The sequence below is a fragment of the Rhinolophus ferrumequinum genome (genome assembly GCF_004115265.2).
Source record: "Rhinolophus ferrumequinum isolate MPI-CBG mRhiFer1 chromosome 15 unlocalized genomic scaffold, mRhiFer1_v1.p scaffold_54_arrow_ctg1_1, whole genome shotgun sequence".
Lineage (NCBI taxonomy): Eukaryota > Metazoa > Chordata > Mammalia > Chiroptera > Rhinolophidae > Rhinolophus > Rhinolophus ferrumequinum.
Window position 1 is genome coordinate 10477774 of NW_022680357.1, and position 20433 is coordinate 10498206.

At 51.4% G+C, this 20433-nt stretch overlaps 1 protein-coding gene across 6 annotated transcripts in view; it reads left to right on the plus strand.

The window, feature by feature from the left end:
• Positions 1 to 20433, plus strand: part of CIITA (class II major histocompatibility complex transactivator) — a 92381-nt gene that overhangs the window by 68145 nt on the left and 3803 nt on the right. For 5 of the 6 annotated variants that reach the window (XM_033101143.1, XM_033101142.1, XM_033101144.1 and 2 more), the window contains 15 exons: positions 1081 to 1227; positions 1449 to 1544; positions 3860 to 3922; positions 4105 to 4185; positions 6445 to 6489; positions 7437 to 7589; positions 8039 to 8182; positions 9340 to 9507; positions 10023 to 10091; positions 10924 to 12574; positions 13479 to 13637; positions 14350 to 14421; positions 17123 to 17203; positions 17761 to 17853; positions 19117 to 19203. In XM_033101143.1, the coding sequence (XP_032957034.1) occupies positions 1081 to 1227; positions 1449 to 1544; positions 3860 to 3922; positions 4105 to 4185; positions 6445 to 6489; positions 7437 to 7589; positions 8039 to 8182; positions 9340 to 9507; positions 10023 to 10091; positions 10924 to 12574; positions 13479 to 13637; positions 14350 to 14421; positions 17123 to 17203; positions 17761 to 17853; positions 19117 to 19203 (3109 nt within the window). Of the gene's footprint in view, positions 1 to 1080; positions 1228 to 1448; positions 1545 to 3859; positions 3923 to 4104; positions 4186 to 6444; positions 6490 to 7436; positions 7590 to 8038; positions 8183 to 9339; positions 9508 to 10022; positions 10092 to 10923; positions 12575 to 13438; positions 13638 to 14349; positions 14422 to 17122; positions 17204 to 17760; positions 17854 to 19116; positions 19204 to 20433 lie in introns of those variants that run through there. The other variant, XM_033101147.1, reaches the window with a different exon arrangement.

Here is a 20433-nt window from a genome sequence, read left to right on the forward strand (position 1 = left end):
AAAGAAGCCCCCTACCTATTAGCAGTTGCTCCCCATTTCTCCCTACACTCTCCCCCAACCGTACCCGGCCATACTATCTGCCTCTAAAGATTTTCCTGTTCTGCATAGTTCATATAAGTGGGATCATACAGTACGTGGCCCTTTGTGTCTGGCTTCTTTCACTTACATTAATTGTTTTCAAGTTTCCTCCATGTTGTAGCGTATGTTAGTACTTTATTTCTCTTTATGGCTGAATAACATTCCATGGATTTTCCACATTCTGTTTATCCATTCATCCATTGATGGGTATTTGAGTTGCTTCCGTATTTTGGCTATGAATTATACATCTGTACAATTATGTTTTGTATGCAAGTTTTTGTGTGGACGTGTCCAGGGTTGTCTTGCAGATTAAATGAAGTAGCCTCTAAGGTATCTGATATGTCCCTCTACAAATGATTATGAGGGATCTTACAGAGAATCTGCCCCAACTCCTTCAATTTGCAGAGTAGGAAACTGAGGCATGAGGAGGAGCAGAGACTTGCTCAAGGTCGCACACAGCAGTGGAGCATAACAGTTAAATGCAGGCCCTGGAGTCCGACTGCCCGGAACCAAATCCTGGTTTCCCTGACCTTGGGTTACCTTATGTAAGTCACTTACGCATGTGTAAAATGAGGAGAGTAATGGTAATAGTACCTACCTCATGTGGTTGTTGTTGTGAGAATTAAATGTGCTAACCCATGTGTCTGGCACATAGTAGGTGCTCTGCCAGTCTTAGCTGTCATCATTCATAGCACCACGAGATGTGGAACTCAGGTCTCCTAGCTCACAGGTGTAACTTGTCTTGATTCTACAGTTCCCCAGTTCCCTCTCCTGTAGGACGGGCATCTTTCCAGGTCGCTTGTAAATTCCTTGGAGAAAGGGAATATGGTTGCTTCTCCCCACTGCCTGGAGAAAAGTGCTAAAGGAGCACTTTTCTCACTTTCTTTGGCTCTCCCTAACCCTGGCCTTCACCGAGTGACCTAGCTGGGGAACTGTGGTAGGTGTTAATTCTCTGGATCTTTTCAGCATCCCATGAGGTGACCAAGTATGTCTCCCTTCCAGGCAGTGGACAGTGTGCCGCCATGGAGTTGGAGCCTCTAGAAGGTGGCTACCTGGAGCTCCTTAACAGCAGTGCTGACCCTTTGCAGCTCTACCACCTCTGTGACCAGTTGGACCTGGCTGGGGAAGAAGAGATCGAGCTCTGCTCAGGTGGGCTGTCCTCCCTCTGGCCCCTTCTAAACCCTTCCTCACCCCTCAGCCTGCAGTGGCAGCAACCAGGGCAAGCGCTGGCCGCTGAGCTCAGGTCAGCACCAAGGACAGCTCCTGCGGGGCTGGGCGCTCCTCTCCAGCCCGACCCCTCCTTCCTGCCTTCCCCACTAGGCATCTTCCCAGGCCTTTCCTGCTTCATTCAAGGGGCTTTCCCCCCACAGAACCCGACACAGACACCATCAACTGTGAACAGTTCAGCAGGCTGTTGTGTGCCATAGAAGATGATGAAGAGACCAGGGAAGCGTATGCCAATATCGGTGAGGAAATACCCGGGGCCCAGAAAAAGGGCAATTGAAGGGAAACATTCTTTTTTCTCTTTTATTAATCTCATCCATTCACTGTGAGCCACACCAGGCCCCTCTGTCAGAAATCAGGGCAGGGTGAGGGCTAAAAGAACGGAGACTCCAGGGAAGAAGGGAGATGGAGAATAGTGAGGGGGATAGACCCCCACTTCAAAATCTCACTTTTACGTCCTGTCTCCATTTCTATACCTTTTTCTAGTTCTTGCTTTTCTTTCCTTCTTTCCCACAAGCCCGTACCACGCACCCTCCCTCTCTTTCTCCCCACCTCCTAAGCCAAACTAGTATTTGCACTGTTATATGCTAATCGCTGGATGTGTGTTATCACCTTGAATCCTTACAACAAAGGGAGTCCATCCAGTTAGTTTCTCTGTTTTACAGATGACAAAACTGAGGTTCAGAGAGGTAAAGCATTCTACCTAAGTCTGCATTAGAGAAAGTAATGGGCAGGTCAGAAATTCTAACCTAGTCTTTCTCTTTTCAAAGTTCTTATTTTTAACCACAAAACGGGAAGTATCTGGGTGTGAGGAGGTTTACGAAGGCTTAAGCTGAGTGGCTGGTTTGCAGCTTTAGAAAGAGCTACAGCTTTTAGAATAAAGGCAAAACTCTTTGAGGAGAGGTGTTTTTCCATTGTTGTTTTCTGGAAGGTGAGGGTGGGTCAAAGGATCCCCCCTCCCCAGGGTTACCACCATCTCATAAAGAGGTTTTGTTGTATTACAAAAAAATGCCTCTTCTGAAGCATGCAGACGTACCAGGAAGCAACAGTTTGGTTATCAAGGTGCAGCCCGAATTTCCTGCCCCCATTTGCCCTCTTTCTGGGTACCCTTGTACAGTAAACAATCTGTACAACTGTTCTGAGTGGCCCTTTTCCTGGCAACCCAACAACCAAATGACTCCGGAGGTCTGTGCTCGGCACAAATGTGGCCAGTCTTGCCCCAGTACACAGTTAATCCAGCATCATGCAAGAGTAGAAAGTGGAGAGAAGCAGTCACTGTATGTGTCTCAAAATTACAGAACTGAGAACCTGCCTGCTTCCTTTCCTTCCTGGGAATCTACTTGAGGGAAGCAGAAGTGTTTGGGGCACTCACATTTCCTCACAACTGGAGGTAGTAACAAAGGATTGGGCTTTTTCCCTGAGGGATGTATGCACAGGAAGTGGAGCCGTTGAAGCAAGTGGAGGAGAAAGCTTTACCCAATTGTGCTCCTCAGGTTGGTGGGTTTTCTTGTGCTCCTAGAAGGCCATGCCCTGGCGTGGGCGTGCAGCCAGTGAGGTATCCTGAAATATTATGTTGGCTTCCATATGTGCAAAGTGGGACTAATAATCACTCGTCTCTTGGGATGGGTGTGAGGATTGAATACGGTTCTGTGTGTTAAGTAGTTAGAAAAGGAGTTTGCAAAGAGAAAGCATTCGATAAGTATTAGGTACCACCTCACCACTGCAGTCGTCATTATCATTACCGTCTGCCTCTTCACTGCTGCCCTCACTCCATTCCTCAGCTCAGAAGCCTGTGACGGCTCTCCACTGCCTATAAAATCAAGTCCTAACTTTGCCCAACATGACACTCCTACTGCAGACACCTCTCTCTCAGAGTTCACCACACATACCCCAAACACCTTTCTTCCCTCCATCCCCACTACCCAGAAAGCCCTCCACTTTCCACCTCTCAGACTCTGCCCCATCTTTCAAGGCCTGGCTCCAGGATCCCTTCCTGACTGCTCCATTTCACTCTCCTCCAACCTCCTGCCATGATTAACTGTCTTCCCATTGGTTCCAAGCCGTGTTCTACTTCATACAATTAACCACCATTTATTGAATGTCTTCTGCGTCCCAACAACTGTGTTGGATGCTTTAAATGCAGAGCTTCTAATTCTCACCATCCATTCCTGGGTTGTAGGCATTGTTTATTCTCATTACACAGATGAGGAAATGAGGGCCCAGAGAGGCTAAAGAACTGGCTCAAGGTTGCATGGCTGGTAGAGCAAATGGAGGGTAGAGCTGGAATTTAAACTCAAGCCCCCACGACAACTCAACCACGCTGCACTGCACTACTTTATAGCAATAGATACGTTTTCATGAATACATGCCTCATCCCTTCAATTAGATTAAGAGTCCATGAAGGCTCAGTGTTCCTTCATCAATTTGATCATTCAGCAAACATTTATTGAGCCCCACTGTGTGTCAGGCCTGGAGGGCCATTGCTCCCAAGGCCGAGCACACAATAGGGATTCAGTGAGAACTGATTGATTGAGTGCATGTTTCTTTGTCTGCGCAGCCGAACTGGACCAGTACGTGTTCCAGGACTCCCAGTTCGAGGGCCTGAGCAAAGACATTTTCAGTAAGTTGAGGGGCTCTTGGCTCAGCCTGCATTTCCTTCCTTGTTCCGTGGGGAGCACTGTGATACTGGACGGCCACCCTTCGATGGGGTGGTCAGATCCCAATATCCTCACATGGGGCAATGGAGGTTCACCTTGGGTGGCCATTGACTGTGTGTGTTGGGTCTTTGGTTTTTCTCCAAAGTCGAGCACATAGGATTGGAAGAAATAATCAGCGAGAGTGTGGACGTGCTGGAGGAAGCAGGACAAAAACGTCAGAAAAGACGTGAGTGAGCCCCTGTCTGATCCCACCCAGCCTTGCCTGAGTCGTGACCCTGCCTCGGCTCCAAAGCCTGTTGTGGGTCCCAGTTCCTTCTCTCATTAAGTCCTGTCCCGTCCGCCTGGGTTTGGGTATCCCACCCGCCTCTCCCCTCACCCTGGTGACCCAGGGAAGAAGCAGACGGTACAAATGGCCACTCTCCTGGCTGGGCGGGGCGGGGGGGGGGGTCCTCTGTGCCTGGCTGTATTGACTGCCCTTTCCAAAGGAGTCGTGGGCTCTGGCTTCCTTTCCGTCCTTAGTCGTCACCCCTGTATTTGGAAGCACAGGTTTTGGAGTCAGCAAGCGCTGGGCTTTAATCCTGTGTCTGCTGCTGATGGTCACTGTGACCTTGGCAAGTACCTGCCCACCCGAGCCTCCTGCTCAGCCTCCCTGCCTCTTCCCTCGGTCCTCACCGGGCAGCCAATAGGAGCTCTGAAATGCAACTCAGATCATTTCGCTGCCCTGTTAATCTTCCAATGGCCATAAAATACATACAACAAGGCCTGTGTGATCTGGTCCTTCCCACCTCTCCAAACTCCCTGGGAGCCACTACGGTCCAGCCATATTAACATCTTCCCATGCCTGTAACCCATGTGCCCTGTCCAGCCTCGGGGCCTTTGCACTTGTTATTCTCTCTGTCTGGAATGCCCTTCTCCCACTTCTTTCTATGATGGGTTCCTTCAAATCTTTTAAGTCTTGGCTAACATGTCACCTCCTTCTGGAGGCCTTCCTTGACCACCCTTTTCACATAGGTTTTTCACTTATTTTCACCTTGTCTGCGTCTCTCGTAGCACTTGTCACAATCTAGGACTTATTTGATTTATTGCCTTGTGCCTAGTTCTCCCACGGTGAGGACAGAGACCTTGTGTTTCTCACTCATCACTACATCCCCAGCATCTAGCACAATGCCTGGCATGCAGTAGCACCTCAATCAATATCTGTTGAATGAAAATATCTGTAAAATGGGTATAACAGTTAATTGAGTGCATATTATGTGCCAGACCATATGTTAGTCCTGTACCAATTTATTTATTTTTGAACAGGTAAAACAGGTGCATTGTATAAAAATTCAAAATGTGCAAAGAATATTCAGGGAAAAAAAATCTCCCCCCCTCCTCTGTCTCCCTCGTCCCTCAGTTTCCCTCCCTGAAGACCACCTCTGTTGCCAGTTTCCTTTTTGCCTTGTTAGAAATATTTTATTTATCTATATGTCAGCTCTTTTTTTTTAATTTTTACATCAATGACCACATTTTTACCTACACTATTCTGCACCAGATTTTCTTCATTTTTTATGTCTGGGAGGTCATCTCTGTATCACTGATGGAGAATTGTCCTGTCTCCAGGGAGCTCTTTCTTCCTTCTTTCCTTTCTGCCTCCCTTTTTCCCTCCTTTCCTCCCTTCCTGTGTCCCTTCCTTCTTTCCTTTCTTTCTTTATTGTTTACGTTTGATAAATATTTCTCCCAACATTTTATTATGAAATTTTTTAACATACAGTAAAGGTGAAAGAATTGTACTGTAAACAACCGTATACCTACCACTTACATTCTACAATTAACGTTTGGCTATATTTGCCTTAACACGTCTCTGTCCATCTGTCCATCCCTCTATCCATCCACCCATCCATCCATTTTATATTTGGAACATTTCAAAGTGCATTGCAGACACCAGTACACTTCCCATACATCCTTCAGCATCCTCGTCCTTTAACAGGGCTGCATGGCATTTCGTTGGTGGATGGACCATAATTCGTTTACCCCTGGCTAAGGGACACATAGGGATTTTCTCCATGGATGCGTTAAGTCTTTGATACTCACACACTGATTTCCAACGTACTCCTGCAAAACAGGAATCACTGACCCCCTCCATCCCCACCCCCATTTCACAGGTGAGAGATCACAGGCTCAGAGAGGCTGTGTTGCTAGGAAGGGATCAAAAGCAGGTTGTTCTTTATTTTTATTTTTTTTAACTCAAACTCATCTTGTCTGTCACCTCTGTGTTTCTGCCACCTCCAGTGCCTCATTGCCCTGCGAGCTTCGAGGCAGGGTTTGGACACCAGCAGATAGATGAGGGGGGCTGGAACGGTCAATAGAAGAGGAGGGAATGGGAACCCCCACGGCCACTTCCCAGCCATGTAAGGCAAAGCGATTTGTCCTGCTGGGTCCAGGAGCCCCTTCTGGCTTCTAATACCCCTCCCTGGGGCTGATAACCGCTGTGTTCTCTCTGCAGCCTTCCCAGAGGAGCTGCCTGTGGACCTGAAGCACAGGAAGCTCGGTGAGCAGGGTGGGTGGGCCCAGGGAGATTTCTATAAACTGGCATTTGAAAGCTGAGGCTCAGAGAGGTGAGGCCACTTGTCCAAGACCACACAACTAGTGAGAAGTGGAACTGAGATTGAAAACAAGACCATGATTCTATAGCTTGTGCATTTCAAGGGTTGCTAGGAGACTCAGTTTCTCCTACAAAGCCTCTTCCCTAATATCCTCTCTTCAAATGCCTCAGTGAGCCTCTTTCCCCAAGCTCACCATCTTCTCCCACCAGATGCTTCCTCTCCTCCCCTGCCCTCCCCTCATTTCCTTTTCCCTCCCCTCCCTTCCACTGTTATTGCAAAGGTAGAAAGGCCAGCCCCTGAGTGGGCACCAGACTGAGGAATGAGAGGCTAACAGTCTGATGGGAGAAGCCTAGTTCCTGCCCTCCGAGAGTTCCGGTCTGATGCAGCAGATAGGGCCCTGCCCAGGAAGACGCCGGAATAACGAAGTGCTCCTTGTCTCCGAGGAGTCCCCAGTCTGATGGGGAAGGCTACCCTCTTAGATCTCCCCGTTAAATGGCCGAGAAAGACCCCTGCCTCAGTCTGATAGGGGCACAACTGTTCCTTTCTTTGGGAAGTGCTTGGGGCCTCTTAGGGGCCCCCAAGGGACTTTGTGACTGGCTATAGAAGGTGGTAGGGGCCTGGGCTGATAGCCCTAGAGGCCTGATGGGGCCACCACTAGCTGTGTGTCTCAGGAAGTTCTCCGGTCTGGTCACAGGGAAAGGCAGGTGGCTGCTGGGCACAGAATGGCTGCTGATAAACCAGCTTCACCCAGGGCTAAGAAGAAGACAGGAATTTCCTCCACCTGCCAGGAGAGAGATGTACTCTGTTCCAGGAGCCCTCCCCACCCCAAGAACGCCCCTCCTGGTACCCACCCAGATCCCATGCAGCCTCTAACACGGCCCGTTTCTCACAGCCGAGCCCATCACCGTGCCCGTGGTGACTGGTACTTTCCTGGTGGGGCCAGTGAGTGACTCCTCAGCTCTGCCCTGCCCGTCACCACCTGCTCTGTTCAGCAAGGATCCGGCATCCAGCCAGACCCAGCCGGAAGAAACCACCCTGCCACCCGGTATGTGAGGGGCTTAGAGAAGGTGGGCTTTTCCCCTCCCGGGAAGTGCCTGAGAAGTGACTAAGGTGGGGTCACCAGGGACAGGACTCCTGCTGCCCACCAGTGTCACCCACTTCTGCCCCAGCCAGGCCCATCCTTAGGGTCCCCGTCAGCTCAGTCTGTGCCAGAGAACATGCTCTGGAAGGAACCCTGTCCCTGGGAGGCACAAGAGGGAATCCCCAGCAAGTAGGGAATTCATCCGCGTTCATCAGTTGTGAAAGCAGCACGTCTCTGTGCCAGCCGTTCTGCTAGGCTCTTAGGGGCGCGCAGCGGGCAAGACAGACAGAGCAGCCACTCTCCGGGAGATTGTAGCCCTTTATAAAGGGAGTCAGATGTTACTCAGAGACACAAAACAGGATTACAAACAACGGCGCTGTGGAGGGCCCCCTCACTGCCTTTGTCTCTTACAGCGCCCCCCTCCGGCTCCTTGTTGAGCTGCCTGAGTCTCCCGGCTGGATCCTTCCAGATCATCCCCGCTCTCCCCACTCTGCCCCAGGGGCTCTGGCAGATCTCAGGCGCTGGGACAGGCGTCTCCAGTATAGTCATCTACCAAGGTGAGTGAGTGAGGCCTGGCCCCCGCACGCCCTCTCCCTGCTACCCCACTCCTCCCAGATCCTGTCCACCCCTCGCTGCAGCATTTAGCCTTGTGGCCTACTGCCTTCTCCTGATCTTCCCTCTCCAGAATACCTTTCCCTTTCCCCATTTCCCAAAACTCAAAGCAGAGGAGTAGAGCTGCCCAAGGTGGTCTGGGTGAGTGACTCGCTGAGTGGCTGTGTGGCCGTCTGTCTGTGTCACTTTCCCCCACTGAAGCTTAGTTTTTTCTTCCATTTTTTATTAAACTTTATTTTATATATATATATATATATATATATATACACACACACACACACACACACACACACACATATATATGTATTTTTTTATTATTACTATTATTATTAATTTTTTTTTTTTTAAGGAGGGCACAGCTCACAGTGGCCCGTACAGGGATCGAACCGCCAACCTTAGTGTTATCAGCACCGCACTCTAACCAACTGAGCTAACCGGCCACCCCTACCCGTTATTATATTTTAAATCACAGTATCAGTACATGCTCACTAACCAGCCAAACACTAAGAGCTGCTCCCAGGAGTTACCGAGCCTCCCCCTTACTCTTTTCGTCTACCTGTGAGCAGTTGGGTGAGCATCCTCGCACAGCTTCCTCTGAATGGCCTTGTTTCCTGATGTTCTGACTGCCACACTGACAGGTGGTGAATTGTCCAGGGGAAGGCATGTGTCTGGGCTCTTCGGGGTGGGAGAGAGAATGAGGCCGGGGGATACTGCCACTCAGCTGAAGAGCATACTTTGAAGGTTGCATGCCTTCAAAGGCTTGTGTAAGGCACTGGGGCCCTAGAAGCAGGGGAGCATTCTGGGCATCTAGGAAAATGAGCACTGACCATATAGTAGAAAAAGTGTCATAGCAGCACTTGCCCTAAGCTCCCTGATGAGCTGATTGTATCCATTTCACAGATGGGTAAACCAAGACTCTGGGAGCTCAATATAACTGCAGAGTTCTTTCCTCTCACTCCATCCTGAAATGCCTTTCTTTGGACGTTCTCTTCTCCTCCCACCAGACTTCCCAAGCCCCACAGCCTGATCTGGGATGAGGTGACTCCGTGGGTTCCTGGATGGATACCTGGTTGTTCTTATATCCCTTTCCCACCCAATGTAGGTGAGATGCCCCAGACCAGCCAAGCACCCCCATCCAGCAGTCCAGCTGTCCACAGCCTCCCGAAGACCCCTGAGCGGCCCGGCTCCACCAGCCCCTTCGCCCCATCCGCAGCTGATGACCTGCCCAGCATGCCGGAAGCAGCCCTGACCTCCCGTGCAAGCACAACAGGTGAGGACCTCCAGGAAGAGTCACTGGTAGCAGGATTCAGGGCCTTGGGGAAGGTATTGCCTCAGATGATCAGGTCCTCGAACAGCTTCCTGCAGGGACAAGCAGGCTGTGTTTATGTAAAACAGGGCAGGTAGGGTGGGCAAGGGGGACAACTAATGATTCCATGTCCACCTAAATGCAGCCACCAGCCTTCTCCAGCTTGTCATCCAGCAGGAGAAGTGGCCCAGTGTGGCCAGATCTTCTGAACTGTCAGCTGAATCTTCAAATCTTGATTTTTTACATAGATATTGTGATTTCTAAAACATTGGTAAAAAATTTTAAAAGTACAGCTGGCCAAAGAAAGACATCTTTGAGCAGGATACAGCTTCGGGTCATACCTTGTGACCTCCACCTTGGGGAGACCCAGGCCAAGTGGGCTCTTCCCGCTGGATATTCAGAGGACTGAACGCCCCAGAGGGAGGGAAGACCCTGGGTGTGCCTCACCTTCACTCTGACCCCACCTTCTTCATCTCCAGAGGATGAGCTGTCCCCCACCCAATGCCCGGCAGCTTCCGAGGTTTCCAGCAAGCTTCCAAAATGGCCTGGTGAGTGGTGGCAGGGACCGTCTGCCCAGAGTGCTGGAGGCCAGAGCCCAAATCTGGCTTCACTTCACTCATTCACTCAACACTTATTTGTTGGCATGCTCATTCATTCATTCATTCATTCACTTACTCGTTTGAGTCCACCATCATTTCAGCGTTCATTCTGCCACTCACTTACACGTAAGTAATATTTATTGAGGACCTACCCCTCAGCAACCCCACAACACCTTGTTTAGGAGGTTGAGGGAAGAATGTGTAATTGAGTGAGGGATGAAGGAAGAAGGTGACGGTGAGTATGGGAACGAGAGAAGGTGGGAATGAAGGAGAGAATAAGAGAACGGCCAAGTTACTAAGTGCTTACTCTGTTCCAAGTGCTCTTCTAAGCACGTTAGTTATATTAAATCACTAACATCTCAAACAACCCTTGTATTAGCCCCAATTTACAGATGAGGAAACTGAGGCATAGTGAGGTATATAACATGCTCAAGATTACACTAATATGTGGTGGGACTAGGATTTGAACCACAGACATGGACTCTACAGACTTAACTTTTAACACGCCACCGATGGCTCCCTATTGTGAATGAGCAAAAGAAGGAGGTTAGTGTGTGAGAAGATGAATGAATGAATGGGTGTGGGAATTAATGAATCAATGAACGAGCATGTGGGTCACGAATGAGGCAGCTAAGAAGGCAGTTGGTGAAGATTGTGTGGTGAACGGATGAGGAAGCGAGAGATGGTGGCCAGGGTGGCCTCTCGGCTGCCCTCATGGTGGCCAGTCCAGCCACTAGCCCCCTTCCCCCACCCCCAACACACGCACCCCTTGGGTTTTTAGACAGTGTGGAGCAATTCTGCCGCTCCCTACGGGACAAGTACCAGGCTGAGCCCGCAGGCCCGGAAGGCATCCTGGTGGAGGTGGAGCTGGTGAGGGCACGGCTGGAGAGGAGCAGCAGCAAGAGCCAGGAGAGGGAGCTGGCCAACCTGGACTGGGCAGAGCGGCAGCCGGCCCGCGGGGGGCTGGCTGAGGTGCTGCTGGCTGCCAGTGACCGCCGGCAACCACGTGAAACGCAGGTGATTGCCGTGCTGGGCAAGGCAGGACAGGGGAAAAGCTGCTGGGCCCGGGCGGTGAGCCGGGCCTGGGCCTGTGGCCAGCTGCCGCAGTACGATTTCGTCTTCCACCTGTCCTGCCACTGTTTGGACCGGCCAGGGGACACCTACCGCCTGCAGGACCTTCTCTTCTCCCTGGGCCCGCAGCCACTGCCGGTGGACAGTGAAGTCTTTGGTCATATCTTGAGGAGGCCCGACCGCGTCCTGCTCATCCTGGACGCCTTCGAGGAGCTGGAAGCCCAGGACGGCCTCCTGCACGGTGCATGCGGACCCTCGGCGGCCGAGCCCCGCTCGCTCCGGGGGCTGCTGGCCGGCCTCCTCCAGCGCAAACTGCTCCGGGGCTGCACTGTGCTGCTCACAGCCCGGACCCGGGGCCGCCTGGCCCAGAGCCTGAGCAAGGCGGATGCCCTGTTCCAGATGCCCGGCTTCTCAGCTGAGCAGGCCGAGACCTATGTGCTGTGCTACTTTGAGCGGTCGGGGGCCACTCACCACCAAGACAGAGCCCTGGCGCTCCTCCAGGACCAGCCACTTCTCCTCAGTCACAGCCACAACCCCACGGTGTGCCGGGCAGTGTGCCAGCTGTCAAAGGCCCTCCTGGAGCTGGGACAGGAGGCCGAGCTGCCCTCCACGCTCACGGGACTCTACGTTGGCCTGCTAGGCCCAGCAGCCCGGGACAGCCCCCCAGGGGCCCTGCAGGCACTGGCCAAGCTGGCCTGGGAGCTGGGCCGCAGACACCACAGCACCTTGCAGGAGGACCAGTTTCCATCGGAGGAGGTGAGGACCTGGGCTGTGGCCAGAGGCTTGGTGCAGCCTGTGCCCGAGGCCCCAGAGATGGAGCTGGCCTTCCCCAGCTTCCTTCTGCAGTGCTTCCTGGGAGCCGTGTGGCTGGCTCTGAGCAGTGAGATTAAGGACAAGGAGTTGCCACAATATTTGGCACTGACCCCGAGGAAGAAGAGGCCCTATGACAACTGGCTGGAGGGCGTGCCGCGCTTTCTGGTCGGGCTGGTCTTCCAGCCTCGCGCCCGCTGCCTGGGAGCCCTGGCGGGGCCAGTGGCGCTCACCTTGGTGGACAGAAAGAAGAAGATGCTCACCAGGTACCTGAAGCGGCTGCAGCCGGGCACACTGCAGGCAGGGCGGCTGCTAGAGCTGCTGCATTGTGCCCACGAGGCGCTGGATGCTGGCCTTTGGCAGCATGTGGTGCAGGGGCTCCCCGCCCGTCTCTCCTTCCTGGGCACCCGTCTCACGCCTCCGGATACCCATGTGCTGGGCAGCACCCTGCAGGCTGCGGGCCGCGACTTCTCCTTGGACCTCCGTAACACTGGCATTGACCCCTCTGGACTGGGAAGCCTCGTGGGACTCAGCTGTGTCACCCATTTCAGGTGGGGGCAGCAGCTAGGGGAAGAGGCTTCTTGCATTGGGCACCTGCTTTGTGTTGGTGCCATGCTGAGATCACTCAGTGGGGTCTCATTTATTATGTGTAGCAGCCAGGTTGGGGCAGAAGTGATTCCCTCTTTTTTTAAGATGAGGAAGCTGAGGCTCAGAGAGGGACAGCAGCTTGTCCAAGGTCACACAGGCCAGCGAGGGGCAGCATCATTCTTTCAATCGATATTTGAAGGGCTGCCATATGCTAGGCACTGGGCCATGTCTAGAATCTAATACTGATCTGGGTTCAGATTCATTTTCTTCTCTCCATCCCTGATGAAGCCATCATTTTTTCATGTGTAGGTGAAAGCCACAGCTTTCCCTCTACCTCTCTGCCTCCATTCTTTCCTCTTCCCCTCCACTTTACATTTAATCATCAGAGCAACCTTCCCAGAACTGGAATCTTATCATATTCACCCCTACTTACAACCCTTCCAAGGCATCCCACCACCCTTAGGATGAAGTCTAAATTCCTTAATTTGGCGCCTTTAAATCCTTCTATGATCTGTTTGATCACTTCAGCCTAATCTCCAGAGAATCTCTCCCACCTTCCCCCTAACCAACCTTACCCAAGCTGTAAGGTACTACACCATGCTAGTGGTTCAACCGAGAATTTAGCACTGAGCTTCCCGGTAGCCAAAGCAACAAGGGAAATAAAACCACTGGGCGGGGGCGGGGGGTGTTGAGAAAGAGAAGGACTCAGTAAGGGCTGGAGTGTCCATGGAAGACTTGCTGGAGGAGCTAGGGATTAAGCTGAGGAAGGAGAGTATCTGAACAGATAGGATGTCCCTTCATGGAGCTGCCCCTCCATTATGGTCTAGCCCGGTCACTGTGCCTGGGTCTGAGGCCCTCCCTCCACAGGGCCGCCTTGAGTGACACGGTGGAGCTGTGGGAGTCCCTACGACAGCATGGGGAGGCCAAGCTACTCCAGGCGGTAGAAGACAAGTTCACCATTGAGCCTTTCAAGGCCAAGTCCATGAAGGATGTGGAAGACCTGGGCAACCTTGTGCAGATCCAGAGGTGAGGGGGCGAGGCGTGGGAGGTGGTCCAGGCCATGCAGGTTGGAGCCATACAGGACCTAGGATCTACTTTGCCACTAGCACTTCCAGTGCCTCCTCTCCTGTGGGAAATCCCGCGCTCTCCCCCTGGCAGTTGCCACCCCGAATCTCACTGTGGTCACCACCCAGGCAGAACCCCCAGGACTTATCACTTTGTCCCATTCCAAACTTGCCGTCACGTATTTAATTCTTTCTCGGCTGAAGCCAGGGTCATCCTCTCCCTTGCAAAGAGTTAATGTGCTGCCTTCTGCATCTGGTAACAGAGGTGACACCTACGGCCACCTTTCAAGGCAACCAGAGCCAATATTGTCCCCATTTTATAGGTGGCAGAGCTCTAAGTTCCAAAGGGTGAGGAAACTTCACCACGGGACAACGGTCTTTCACTCATGCCTTTACCGTACATTGTTTGAGTACCTACTATGTGCTGTCTGGGCTGGGTTTTGGTACGTGCCCATTCTGAGGCTCTTCTGTGACACACACAGCAGTGCCTTGATAACGTCCTGTCCCGAAGTTTTTCTTTTTAACGGGGTTGGGGGTGGGGGTTACCATAGCCATAGGAAGGAAGTCTTTCTGGGGAATTTGGGGCACTGGAGCAGGCATCCTGGGACACATAGGGAGGGGCTCAATGACAGGCAGAGAGCTTGCTCCCATCTAACATTGCCCGTTCTCTCTAGGACAACAAGTTCCTCAGAAGACACAGCTAGGGAACTCCCCGCTGTCCGGGACCTAAAGAAGCTAGAGTTTGCGTAAGCAAAAGGGTGGATTGTGTCGGGTCCTCACGGTTTCCTCTCCAGCATTAGCTGGGCTTGTGCTGCCAGAATGCATGCAGATGGGTCCCCAGAATCATTCTCACTCTCTTGCCCCAGTTTCCAGCCACTAGGGCATGTCCAGTCTGGGCCAGTAAAGCTCTCTGGCCCATTTCCTGGTGAACATGATCATTGGAATTCAGTCATTCATTCAGCAGACCTCTCAGACGACACGGCCATTGTCCTCAGTGAGCCTGCAGTCCGGTGTCAGCAGACAGTTACCGCCTGCTGGGACCGTGCAGACTTGGGGATTAGGGGCTTCCTGGAGGAGGCTATTGAAGCATTAAAGCTGGCAGAGGAGTAGGAATGGGGGTGGGGGGAGGCCACGAGGGGTGGAATTACTGTTCACATCTCCCCATTGGACAGAGGCAGACACTGAGGCCTGGAGAGTGTAAACTGTTTATCCAGAGTCACAAAAGTCAGGTCAGCCTGGCTCTTGCTCCAACAAAGGAAACAGCGAAATGCGTGTTTGGTGCTTGTCAGGGAATCTAAAATCATCTCTCGATTAGGAAAGAATTATGAAACACCTACAGAGCGCTCAGTGCATTTTATGTATGATCTCATTAATTTCCAGCTCTCCTCTGGGAGATCGTCATTATCTTCCTCATCTCACAGGCGAGGAAACTGAGGCCCACTGAGGTTCAGTAACTGGCCCAAGGTCCCCAGCTGGCCACCCACAAGCTGTGTGCTCCTTCTGATCACAGCTCCCCTGAGCACCAGAAAAAAAGTGTTTCTTGATTTGAGCAGACACAGGTTGCCAAATTTGTGCAGAGATAAAAATGGTGCTGAAAAGAGGAAATGGATGAAAAGAAGCAGCGAGGGCCCCTTTAGCTTTAATTATTTTCAGCTTAAAAAGTCCCTGGTTCAAGATCGGAACTGTGCTCTGGGTAACAGCAGCTGTGAGGTGGAACAGCCCAGAACCAGGAGATAAGACATCTGGAGGCCAGAACCCCTCCAGCAAGTTCTGAGGAAGGAAGGAAGGAAGGAAGCACAGACGGAAGGACTATTTGGGGTGTATGACTGGCAGCCACTGTCCCAGGCACCCTGCAGGGCTTATCTGCCTGTGGGTCAGACTGCTCAGCCGCTCCAGACCCTGAGGGGCTCTGTGGATAGACAGGCTCCGTGTCTCATTCGGCCCTCATTCGTCCTGTCACCTTTATCTCCCGTACTCTGTCCGTTGCCCACTTCACTCCAGCCACATGCGTCTCCTTGCTAGTTTGCAGTCTGACGAAGCGTGGTCCAGCCTCTGGGCCTTTGCAATGGCTGTGCCTTCTGCCCAGGACGCTCTTCCCCTTCCCCAGATACCTGCACAGCCCACGCCCTCACTTCCTTCTGGGTTTCACCGAGGGAGGCCTTTTCTGACCCCTTTTTTAAAAAGTTAAATTCCACCCCATTCGCCACTGTACTTTTCTCCATATCACATATTGTCTCCCACACCACATAGGTTACCAGTTTCTTTGATGAGCTGTCTTGCCTACTGGAATGTCAGCTCCTCGAAGGCAAAGATTTTTGTCCGTTTTAAACACGGCTGTCTCCATGACATGCTCTGTATGGGCCTGGCACACAGTAGGCAAACAATCATTATTTGATGAAAGGGTTCCTTAATCTTTCCAACAACTTCATACGCTTAGGGCCAGATTTGAGGAGACTGAGACTCAGAGATGAAGGGATTTGCCCAAAGGCTCCAAGATAGGGAAGTAGCAGAGCCCAGATTGAAATCAGATTTTGGACTCCCATCTTGTAACTTTTCACTGAGGTTAGTGGTTCCCAGACTTTGGGATTTCAAAGACTGATAACATTTCAGAGTGAATTTGAGTGACTGTGCATTTTCCATCTTTTAATTTTTATCGAGCAAGTTAATTCAATCAAGCAAAAGAACTACTGCTGACACCACCATCATTTTATCAAAGAACAAACATTTTAATGTAAAAAATTCCCCAGGACATAATTTCACAATAAAAGACAGTCCTTTCTTTACATTGAGTACGTTTAAGCATATTTGAAAAACAAAACAGCCTACCATTGTCTTTAAATTTCTCATTCCCTTGAAGTCTGGTCAAAATGTCAATCCAGGCTGTGTGACCTTGTACGAGTTAGTTAACCTCTCTGTGCCTCTGTTTCCCTATCTGTAAAATAGAGACAAGAGGGGCCCTTAGCTCAGAGTCATTGTGAGGATTAAATGAGATCTAATCTGAATGAAGGACACACTTTTGTACCTGGCACATAATAAGTGCTCAAGAAACGGTTCTATTTGTTATTAAAATGCAACGTCAAATAAGTAAGCCATCTTTCTCTGGACTGGTAGTAGCCTCAGGCCAGCATTTGGGAACCACTTTCCCAGGCCAGAGCAGGAGAAGAGTGCATGTAGGTGTTGGCAGGAGTGAGAACTGGCTTCCCCACTCAGACATGAAAGCTGGGGTGCCCCCAGCTGGTCACTTAAAAGAATTTTGTGAAATCTGCCCAAAGAAGAAGGGATTGGGGGTCCCACCTGGTGCGGGTGAGGGGAGATAAGGTACTGGGGAGCAAGGAAGGGGAGGTGGTCTCAGATAGGCCTCACTTCTCGCCCTGTCTCCACCCCAGCTGGGCAGAATCGAGGGGCCATGACTGTTTCAGGGTCTCACCTCTGCTCTTTGCCTCCTAGGCTGGGCCCTGTCTTGGGCCCCCAGGCTTTCCCTAAACTGGTGAGGATCCTCGAGGCCTTTTCCTCCCTTCAGCATCTGGAGTAAGTACAGACCCTGGAACACTCCCCTCGGCCTCAGGTTGTGACGTCCCCAAACCGCCCCAGAGGCGCAAGCAAAGAGAAAGGCCTTTCTTCCCCCTCCCCTCTCTCGGTTCTGCTGCTTCCTCAGCATTTCTGGTGTGAGGGACCAGATGACCCCACTGCAGGCAAGAGACAACAGATGGGAGTCCTCAATAATTAAGAAAGGGTGAATCCTTTTGTGACCTTTGCCGCTCTTTTCCCCTTATGTGCTGCTCCCAGCAGCCCCGTGGGTCAGGGAGCATGATCCTGTGGTACAATTGAGGTCCCAAGAGCTTAAGAAAGTTGCCAAAACTCATGGGGCTCCCAGGAAGCAACATAGGGATTCAGGTCCTTTGGGAGCTAGAACCTTGTCCCCTGGCTGGCCAGTTGGTACCCAAACTTGCTCTCGAAAGCTTGGGAGCAGACGTCTGCTATGGTGTGTCCCCAGGTGGGAGGATGGAAGGAGGCCACTGATAGGTTGGAGGGAGAGGAAGGGTCAGGGTGCTGGCTGATGGCCCCCCGTCTGATTTCCCCCGCAGCCTGGACTCACTGAGTGAGAACAAGATTGGGGACGAGGGTGTCGCGCAGCTCTCAGCCACCTTCCCTCAGCTGAAAGCCCTGGAGACACTGAAGTGAGTGAGCTGGACCTGCCCTTCCTGCTGCATTTGGCCGCCCAAGGCCAGCTGGCTTTTGTGTTCTTTCATTCACTTATCCATTCAGTCACTCATTCATGTAATCATCCATCCATCCATCCATTCATTCATCCATTCACTCACTCATTTCTTTATTTAATCACTTATGCATCCAATCATTTATTAATTTAATCAACAAATATTTAAGGAGCACCTACTGTGTGCAGGCACCATTCTAGGCCCAGACACCCAGCTTTACACAAAACAAACACAGCCTCTGACCTCAGGCGTCTTCTAGTGAGGAGACACAATAAACAAGCAAACAAACAAATCCACAATTATAAAGTATATAGTGGTGAAAGTAAACAATGTTTAGTGACAGAAACTTACACAATGATGAAACAGAGACATAGATTAGGGCTTATCAGTAAAATATCAAAATAGTACATTTTTATTGAAAAAGAAAAAAGCTGATAGGAGCTGGATATGATGCAGGAAGATCAATAAGATTTTTCTACTGAACCTAGAAGGTATCATCAAAATCTAGCCAAACTCCACTTCATAACCGTGATCAGAATGGCCACAGAATTCCGCAGAATTCACTTACGGATTTCCTTGACTGTTGTAGTGATCTGGGTAACACTGTAAGCTAGATTCCCCTCCCTTAGTCTTTCCTTCTTTCCTCCCTTCCTCTGCCTCCCCTCCCTCCCTCCCTCCCTCCCCTCCCCCCTTTCATCCCTCCCCCCACTTAAATTTCTGTTGAGCACCTGCATTTGCTTGACTCTACTCTAGGCACGGGGTACAGTACTGAACGAAACACATCCAACCCCTTGGATGTGGAGCCCACAGCTTTTACACAAATAACACGGACACTTATTTAATTACCGTGCTGAAAAGTGGTCCAAAGGGGCTGCTATAAAATCATAAAACAGGTGTGGTGGGGAGATCTCCCCCTCTTCCTCTCTCCCTCTCTCTCTCTCATCTCCATGCTCACCCCACCATCCCACTCCAGCTACAAGACCTAATAGTCCGCTTTTATTTATTGAGTTAGCGTAAGTCTGCCCCTTGCGCCATTCTCAGTTCATTACTCACAGCTCTCCTCGAGGGCCACTGTCACGTGTGAGCTGCTCTGGCCCACCTCCTGAGGGAAAGTTTCTCAGCTCTGCCCCAGGGGAGGTGGGGGGAGTGGCAGGTGGCTGCTGATGCGGAAAGGAGTGTGCACAGGTCTGGCCCTGAGCCCTTCCCCTCACTGTGTCCCTGCAGCCTGTCTCAGAACAGCATCACGGACGTGGGCGCCTGCAAGCTCGCAGAGGCCCTGCCCTCCTTGGCTGCATCCCTCCTTAGGCTGAGGTGAGTAGGTCCCGTGGTGCGTCAGGCGCTGAGCCAGCGGGCAAGGGGAGGCACAGAACCCCCTTTGTGCCAGCTGCAAAGTCACACACTGGGACCCTGGAAGCAATCACTACAGATTGTTCTTTTGCATTGGTGTTACACAACTTGGGAGGGGGGGCATCGACCGAAAATCCTACATGAACACAACCCCCTGGAGTTGGGCAATGCCTCTCTTTCTTCATCTGGAAAATGGGTACCATCCCAGTGGCCTATGGAAAGCACTTGGTGCAGTGTTGGGCCTGATACACAATAAATATTGCTCCTCTTCCCCCTGGGTATGTCGGGACTGAGCTTTATCTGAAGTCCAGCGGTGGTGATTTCTAGAAGGCTGACCACCCTCAGGCAGCCTAGTCTGGCTCTCGCAACTCACACACTGGTCAGTGCTTACACTGCCACCTTCTGGTATGCCTTGGCATAGCACCTCTTTTCATTACTTCAGCCTGGCCCATGGTTGTGCCAGGGGCTAATGAGGGAACTGAGAACTTGGACCGGAGCCCCAGTTATTCAGCTCAGCATTGCCAGCTCTTTTCTTTCACCAGGCTGGGAAGAACTTCCCTCTCCTTCCCCAGCCCTCTTCACCTGCCAAGGACAGCCAGAATCAGATTCTCAGGGGATATGGCATCTGGTTCATGTAGTTGTCAATGTATCCATTTTTATCCTTTCATTCAGGGCCACCACATGCAGCTGTATAGGTTGTGTACTGTGCAAGTCGTGGTCTACATGACTGTCACCTCCTAGAGTTGTGCAGCGCATCTGACGTTCTGTAACATCAACCATGGGACAGAACCTGTGCTAGGAGCTAGAACTATAACTAGGAAAACAACAGAAGTGCTTCTTGCTTTCAAGTTTTTTGCATAACAATCAAGTAGGCATATGCATAAATAAAATATTTTAAAAAGTGATTCATGCTGGGAAGGAGACTAACAAGGGCCCATGAGGTACAATAGGGAGTACTGAACTCATCGCGGAGGTCAGGAGACCTCTGCGGAAGTGGCCCTTCCCCTTCTGTGGGAAGCTCTGAGAGAACAGCATTCCAGGAAGAGCGAAGAGCAGATGCAAAGGCCCTGAGGTGGAAAAGACACTGGGTCTTTGAGGGCTAGAAAGGCCACTGTGGCTGGCTAAAGTGAATGGGGGACAGAGGGTGGGAGAGGTAAGCGGAGGCCAGCTCACGCAGGCAGGCCCTCGTAGACC